General features: G+C 40.8%; 1 protein-coding gene across 1 annotated transcript in view; it reads left to right on the top strand.

The window, feature by feature from the left end:
* The window catches only part of LOC102201811 (neural cell adhesion molecule 2-like), a 79,760-nt gene that overhangs the window by 36,717 nt on the left and 34,174 nt on the right, over positions 1–8,869 (top strand). The window contains exon 4 of the mRNA XM_013916165.1: positions 1,804–2,142. Within this exon, the coding sequence (XP_013771619.1) occupies positions 1,804–2,142 (339 nt within the window). The remainder of the gene's footprint in view (positions 1–1,803; positions 2,143–8,869) is intronic.

Here is an 8,869-nt window from a genome sequence, read left to right as displayed (position 1 = left end):
TAGCAAACATCTCCCTGAAGCCTCTTCTTAGAGACCAAAGGTTGGATCAGAGCGAGCAGCTGAAAGGACACATCTATGAATGCAGTCAGACACTTTCTCACAACCTCACACTTCATCTCATCACATTTAGACTCAGGTTCTCTGTTAGTCACTGAGATTTACAGACTCACACATTTATAATAATGTAGATCAGCAGTAATAATAACACACACACGTCTGCAGTAACTGTGTCAGTCTGCTCCACTTTCCAGGTCAGATTAAGCTGTTAGAAACCAGAAGTTCAGAAGAATAATTTTCATATTGATTCAGTTTGTCTGTGTGTGTGAAGGCATCATCAGGGTAGATGGAGTTTGTGTGAGCTCAATGTCTCTCACTGTAATCTAGAACTGGGCGATGAAATGATAAAGATCATTATTGCAAAATAACTTTTCCTCAGTAGAAACATGAAACATACTCAATAGAAAGTCAATAGAATTTATTCCCTCCTTGTTTTGACAGGTAACATAAAAGTTCAATAACAATGAAAATAGCATCACTCTGAACCAATCACATGGCAGGAATAAACTTCGAGTCACATCAGGTTAGACTGAAGCTGAGTGTATGAGGAGCAGCCGACAGCTGTACATGTGCAGATGCTGTTGCAGTCACACACACCAGTGTGATAGGAGTGTGAGAGAGATTAAAGAGAAAGAGACAACAGAACATGTTCAAATATGAAAACTCCACTTCAAAACATTAAAATAGCTGCTGGATGTTCAGAGGTTCATTAAATCCAACATGACTAAAGACTAGTGCTGTCACTAGATAAAAAAATAAAAAGAAATACTAAATAATCTCATGATTTTCTGTAATTAATCACAATTACTTGATCAATAGCCTGGTTGCAATTACATTTTTTCAACTTTATATTTAAGCTTGTAACTAACATGTATGCAATATAATGAAGTAAATAGAGAATAAACACAACGAATGTTAAATGCTTAAATTCAAATAGAATTTGAATATTTTTCTTCAATCTTTTAGCCCGGGTTCTCTCCTGTGAATTACAACTTTTTAAAAAAAATCTATATACTAATAGGTAAGTATACACTAATATATAATATATATTAGTGCTGTCAAATGAGGAACCAAAGCCATGTAAAGCGCGTGTTCTCAACGATATTAATAGGTCTGCAGTTTGTTGCAATCTACCTGGCATTGTGTTAGTCAATATTAGATTTAGGTAGATTTACTGAGTCCCAGATGCTCCATGAGTGATTTGTCGCTGGGTGACGCATTAGCCAAACTTCCAGCAGCATCCACGACTAACATATTCTTCGAGTCAATGTGATATTTTCAGCTGGAAGTGCTTTGATGAAAAGAAAACACCTTCTTGCACAATGTGCATAATACTTTATGTCGGTCGACTGTTCCGTCTTGTTATTTTTTTACAACTCAAGTTTTCCATCGTGAGGGCCAATATGTGTTTATCATCTTCCATACTAAGTTGACTGGTTTAGCTGCCCGTTACAACCAGATCAACTGTCCATTTGTGTAAAGGTAACTCTACTAGGACAAACTGCCCGAAATCCGCTGACAGAAACATTTCAGGGATTTTGAGTCATTCTCCACTCCAGATGGGTTAATTGCATTAAAATTTTTAACTGCGTTGAACTTGATGGCGAATTAATTTACTTTAATTTTGACAGCACTATTAAAACTCAAAAGTCAAAGCAAATAAACAAAATATTTAAATATAATCATTCTGATTATAATTGCACTTTGACCTTTAACCTCTCTGCTCTGTGTCGTTTCCTCTTTCAGACTATAAATTCATCACAGCTGAGTCTGGACAGGACGTCACTCTGACATGTCGAGCTCCAAACAACAAGATCAGAGGTGTACAATGGAGGAGAGATGACTTGAAAGCAGGCGATGTATTCTTGTACTGGGATGGTCATTTCGTTCCAGATTACCGGCATCCATCTTTTAAGAACCGGTCTGATCTGCGGGACGAACAGATGAAGGATGGAGACGTGTCTTTGATTCTGAAGGATGTGACGATTAATGATGCTGGAAGATATGAGTGTCATATCTTCATTAGAGAAACGGTCTGTTGGCAGCTCATCAACAGCATTTCTCTGAGTGTTGTTGATCCTCAAGGTGAGTGAGTAGAGTTGAGTGTCGTGATCAGAGGTGAAGCTGCTTCCTGGTTGTTGATGTTTATTTGTTGTATGGATGAGCTGGTGGATGTCAGAGGTAGACAGATGTTTCTCCAGCTGTTGTCTTTGTGGCTGGTAGCCTAGAGTTGTACAGCAGCATTGTTTGGTTAGAGCAGAAACAAAGACATTTATGAATCAGTCTCTTTTTCTCTTGCTCTCTAACCTGTCTGTAAACATGTGTGGGGAAACTCAATGCCCCCGCAGGAGGCACCTTTAGGGTTGGGTGCAATCTGTGCCACGTGGCAGCTATGAGTGGAGGCCCCTTACAGACCAATCCCTCGCTACCAAGACTAGAAATTGGGACATGAAATGTCTCTGTTAGGGAAGGAGCCTTAATTAGTGCGTGAGGTCGAGATGTACTGGCTAGACATAGTCGTGCTCACCTCAACATATGGCTTGGGCTCTAGAACCAGTCAATTGGAGAGGCGCTGGACTCTGTCTCAGTCTGGAGTTGCCCTGTTGTTGCCCTGTTGTTCTAAACAACAACAAAATAAACTATCACAGCTATGCAGATGACACACAAATATATATCACAATGTCACCAGGAGACCGAGGCCCTGTACAGGCTCTTGGTAAATGCATTGAGGAAATCAATGACTGGTTGTGCCACAATTTTCTCCAGCTAAACAAAAACAAAACTGAGGTAATAGTCTTTGGCGCCAAAGAAAAACGATTACAGGTCACCAAAGAACTTCAATCTATACATCTAAAAACCACAAACCAGGCGAGAAATTTGGGTGTAGTGATGGATGCAGACCTAAACTTAGAAAAACACATTAAGACAATAACAAAGTCAGCTTACTATCACCTCAAGAATATTTCAAGGATAAAAGATCTGATGTCTCAACCGGACCTGGAAAAACTAGTCCATGCATTCATCTTTAGTAGGCTTGATTACTGTAACAGCATCTTTACAGGTCTACCTAAAAAATCAGTCAGACAACTACAGCTCATTCAGAACTCTGCTGCTCGAGTCCTCACTAAGACCAAAAAAGTGGACCACATCAGTCCAGCTCTGAGGTCTTTACACTGGCTGCCTGTCCGTCAGAGGATAGACTTTAAAGTTCTGATGCTGGTTTATAAAGCTCTGAATGGTTTAGGACCAAAATACATCAATGACCTCCTGACCCAGTATGAACCTTCCAGATCCCTCAGGTCATCTGGATCCGGTCTTTTATCAGTTCCCAGAGTCAGAACCAGACACGGAGAAGCTGCATTCAGCTTTTATGCTCCTTATATCTGGAACAAACTCCCAGAAAGCCTCAGATCAGCTGAAACACTCAGTTTATTTAAATCCAGGTTGAAGACTCACCTGTTCTCAGCTGCATTTGAATAAAACACCAAATCCACACTTTTAAGCTTAAATTTCAAAACTTACATTTAACTACTGATTTTATCTACTGTTCTGATTTTATCTGTTTTGATTTTATATACTGTTTTGTTTGTTTGTTTGTTTGCTAATTAGTTAGTTAGTTTATTTGCTTGTTTTAATCAATTTTAAATCATGCTTTTTATTTGTTCTTGTTTCTAATGTCTCTGTAAAGCACTTTGAATCACCTTGTTGTTGAATTGTGCTATACAAATAAACTTGCCTTGCCTTGCCTTGCCTTGCCCTTGGTGAGTGGTGGCAGGCTGGGGTGCATACCCTAGTATCCCCGCAGCATGCTTCCTATGTGTTGAGGCTTCTACGCATAGGATGAGATATTTTGATCCCTGTGCCTTCCGGCTGGGGAATGAGTCCATTGCGTTTTTCCTTTTCAGTCATCTCTCTGCATTGAATCATACTTGCTATTAATCTGTCTCTCTTCAAAAGCATGTCGTTATCCTGTTTTCCTTCTCCCACCCCAACCGGTCGCAGCAGATGGCCACCCCTCCCCGAGCCTGGTTCTACTTCCGGTATGATGGCGCATGTGTTCGGCCTTGCCGCTGCTGGTTGCAGTTTCCCTCGCTCTGTTATGCTGCTGTTTTTGACTGTCCTGCTCTCCTTCCTTGTCTCTGATGTATTGCCTGCCCTAATCTATGATCGTCTGACACTACTGTCTATTTGCTCCTCTATGCTGGGCCTGGATATTGCTCCTTCATACAAAGGCTTCTTCCCTCCTCCGCCGCCGGTGTCTGGATATTTGACAGATGTCGCCAACAGCACCCTTTTGGGTCCACGCAAATCTCGGAGGAGGAGAGGTAAAAGAGCAGGTGTCCAGGTGAAATATAGACTCCTCATCAGATGAGGATTAGCGGGTAAGCGACACTGAGCATTTCTGGTTACCTGTGCTCAGACTGCCTGTTCGGAGGAGAATTTGTTTCTCCCGTCCCTGCTGTATTTTGCAAAGCCTGGACTTATGAGATCGTGTTTCCTTAGGAGTGTTCATCCAGACTCTCCTATTATTTGGCCCGCTGCCCCAACAGCGAGCGGTATCTATGATCATTACAGATCAAACCCCCAGTTTCTACGCCCCCTAAAGCGGGTCAGTGTCGGTAATAGTTTGAGTTATTCCTCGTTGAGCATGGCGCTTCTCAATGCCCGATCTATGACAAATAAGACGTTCTTATTGAACGATCTTATTCTTTCCAAAAAAAATGGACTCATTATTTTTAACTGAAACCTGGAAGCGTGATGGTGACTATTCTTCCCTTATCGAACTTTGCCTGGGCGGGTACTCCTTCATCAGTCTGCCGCGGACTTCTAGTCGTGGCGGAGGACTGGCTGTGGTGTATCGAAATTGGTTTCACTGTCGCTCATTGATGGTTGAAAAAATGTTAATGTTTGAACTACAGCTGGTTAAAATTGGAATTAAAGATCCGTGTTACTGTGCTGTACTCTATCGTCCACCTGGACCTAACAGTCAATTTTTAAAGAAATTCAGTGACTTTTTATCTTCCATCTTGAAGTTGTCCAGATTGCTAATAATTGGTGATTTTAGCATGCACATTGATGATGACTCTGACCTCTTTGCCAGAGATTTTCTTAGCATCGTGGACTCTTTTCATTTTACACAGCATGTATCTGGCCCCACCCACACCAAAGGACACACTCTGGACCTTGTTTTTACTATTGGCTTAACCATCAACTTTATTAGTTCTGAGGATATTTTTATTTCAGACCATCAGGGGATTATATTTAATTTGTCTTTTTATTTGCCTCCTCCTCCTGAGCGTCGTGCTTTTAGCTCACGCGTCTTAGATTCATCTACTGCTGCTAAATTTTCTGATGTTTTTAATGTGGTTCTGCCTGCTTCTAATGATGTTGATTTATTAACAAATCTTTTTAATAATTACTGTCTTTCTATTATCGATAATATTTGTCCTATTAAAACTAGACTAGACCTTGTTACAAAACCCTCGCCCTGGATAAATGACAGCATTCGCTGTTTAAAGTGTGTCTGTTGTAAAGCTGAGCGTTTGTGGAGAAAGACTAGTCTACAGGTTCATCTCTTTGATTTAAAAGACCTTTTAGTTTCTTTTAACGCTTCAATTCGTGATGCAAGGGCTGCTTATTTTTCCCACCTAGTCTCTAGGAGCAGAGGTAACCCTATGGTTCTATTTGACACAATTAGGGAAATTGTTGCCCCGGCTGCTGCTGCTGTCCTTATTTCTTTGACTGAAGACTGAAAATTTTCTTTCCTTCTTTCTTGAAAAGGTTAGCAATGTAAGGAGCAACATCTCTCCCTCCATGTACCATTTGCCTGTTCCGATTTTACTTAAGCCTGTCATATTTGAAAGATTTTCACCAGTGTTTTTACCTGAGTTGTTGAAGCTGGTCAGTTCAATTAGATCATCCTCTTGCTCCCTTGATATTTTATCTGGGTCTTGTATAGGAATTTCTTTTACTTATGTATTAATCACATTATTTTATTGTATAATGCCTTGGTGCCACTGTATTTTAACAAGTTTTACACTCATACAGTAAGACAAATGGTGGGGGTCTAGTAAGGAAGTTTGGGGAAGCAGACCACTCCACAGGAAGAAACTTTTGTCTCTTCGAGGACTCTGGGAGGTAGCAAGGGAGTGTGAACCTTAAGGTGTGAAACAGCTGTGTGTTTTGTTCCTGAAGAAGGTGTTTAACTGAGAGCCATGCTAGGCTCAGGGAGACTCTGCTGACCATCTGCCCCTTGGTTGTCTGTTCTTTGTGTGTTTTCATTAAAGAATGTTAGCTACCGCTCACTGCTCATCTGCAGGCTTTATTTAAATGGAAACCTTCCACAACAAAATGGCGTCACGAACAGGATGGTCCATGTGGTCGCTCAACAACGGTTCCGTGGACGGGCTGATCACCCCTGAGGAAAAAGGTACATTTGTCCTACCAGCTGTTGAGGCAAAGGAAATGGAGGAGTCACGGAGCCGTGTGTTTCGGTCACCACTGAGACCATCAACTTTGAGGGCACTCCTGCAGATGGGTGAGTTGTAGCTAACTTGTAACAAGTCACGAGGGCTTTGTGTCTGGCCAAGGAGGTGAGTGTATTGCGGCCTTCGGGGAGCTCAAGAAGATGAATGTATTACGACCTTCCAGGGCAAGAGCTCCGAAGGAGTCTTCGTGTAGAATCACAGAGTGACATCCCTAGCGTCTTCTAAAAGATCCTAACTTCTTCAAAGGAGACTGGGGGTGGCGGTGTTTGTTCCTTGGCCCGTAGAAGGCAAGGAACCTCACGAGAGACGTCTCGTGCAGTAAAAGAGAATCTAGATTCCAGGAGCAGCTAGCAGCTGCGACAAGCGCTCCACCGGGCAGCCAGAGACAAAACTCAATGCGTGACTGTATGGTAAGAACTGAGTAAATGTGTGGTGTGTAAGATTGCAGAAAATGGTTGTGTGGGAAAAGATTATGTGTGTAAAAACATTGAAAATGGGGTTAAAAATGGGGAACAAAAACAAGAAAAAAAAGAGAGGAGTGTGGAAATGTGTGTAAAAGTTGTTTCCAACTAGCGGGAGAGGGTGGTACGGCAGGCCACCAGCTCCCCTAGGGTGAACACACAAAAATTTCTTTTTAGCAGACTTGTTGATGAAAATAAGCAAAAAAATAAAAAAATAAACAGGAAGAGGTTTTGGTGTTTTTTCAATGTAGAAAAACTACAATCTCTCTGGGTTTTTAAGAAAGGGGAGTTCAGAACCAGAGAGAGGAGACGTGTTGTTTTAAGCAGTGAGAACAATGATCAAAATGTCTCAGTGTGTCACTTGCAGGTGAAGAGTAGACCCTGATCAATTTTCCACGTGCAGCAGTTGGAAGAAAATTATAGGTTAACATCATTAGAAACGCTCAAGCCAAGTTTTGGCTGAATTGTTTTACAGCTTAACTTCTATGTGTTTGTCACCCTGAGAAAACAAGTGTAACCAACAAGGTATAAAGGTGAATTACAGCGCAATAATTACGTGGGCTCATAATAAGACCCTGGCCAGAATCAGAAGACACCAAATTCGTATGGAGCCAAAGTATTCAGCAGCAATAATGACCTGGACACAATGTTAACTTTTGAGTAGCCACTCTTGTATTGTTACAAGGTATAACAGATATTTGTCAAATTTGTACAGATAAAGTATAAAATAATATAAATAGTGTGCACACTCAAACAAAATAAAAGTACTCGTTGGGCCGTTTAAGAATTTAGAGTTAAGCTGGCAATAGCCAACTTCAAAGGTCCTTGTGAGTGTAATTGGAATATATGAGTGTGTGGGTGTGTATCTTCTTTGGGGTAGATCGTCCTCAAAGTGGTTGGCTCGCCATCTATCACAATCAGAATATCGTCCTGGTCCTTGGACTTTTCCGTCCTCTCCAAAAACCTGACTTATAATTCAGGTCATAAAATGTACATTCTAATCAGTCTGTTACAGATGCAGTGTTTAAGGTTAAAATGTAAAATCAAAATATTGCATCAACCTCATATTCATTGCATCGACATTTTAAATCTTATCAAATCTCACAGTTATGTTGCACAACATTCAATTTTTAAGTGTATCAAATATGAGAACTAAACATTTAAGTTGCTCAAATATTTCTCTATTCATGTAAACATTAAACAATACTTATGGTAAGTAACCATTGACATTCAAAATACAATACACCATAACAAATTCAGAACTATGTGCAAATAAGCAACAAAATATACATGTGAGTTCAGTTCAGAGTCATTAAAGCACTGTGCTTAATTTCTCCACACTATAGGCCTATTCGTGAGAGAGAAATGCACTACAAATTACCCTCTAGATTACTGTTATGATGATTTCTGATATGAGGTTCAGTTCTATGGTGGTGATCGCAGGGTGTGCAAAGGTCAAGTGCCACGGATGATCTGATATCCTCGTGTTGGTGTTGTTCCCAGACCATCATGAAAATGTTGTTCCAGGTTCAACATTGCAAGTGACCAATCACATTGTTGTGACGTTATTCTTTTGCGCGCCAAGCCATTCGTGCATTTATGAAATTCCAATGTTGCAAGGACAATATCAATTCTGCTTACTGTTTATTAAAGGGTTACGGTTAGGGTCCGGGTCCGTTGATCGGCGGACAGAGGTGGTTTCTCGCAGCTTAAGTACAGTTTTTTGTTTTACGCCGTTTTTTCCCGGAGTCGCAAAAGTATGACGTCACAACATTCTGATTGGTCACTTGCAATGTTGATCCTGGAACAACATTTAGTATGATGATCTGGGAACAACACCAACACGAGGATATCAGATTGTGC

Source organism: Pundamilia nyererei, unplaced genomic scaffold (assembly GCF_000239375.1).
Source record: "Pundamilia nyererei isolate P.nyererei 1_Seehausen unplaced genomic scaffold, PunNye1.0 scaffold00493, whole genome shotgun sequence".
In the NCBI taxonomy this organism is placed as follows: Eukaryota; Metazoa; Chordata; class Actinopteri; order Cichliformes; family Cichlidae; genus Pundamilia; species Pundamilia nyererei.
This window is presented reverse-complemented; position numbering and strand designations above follow the sequence as displayed.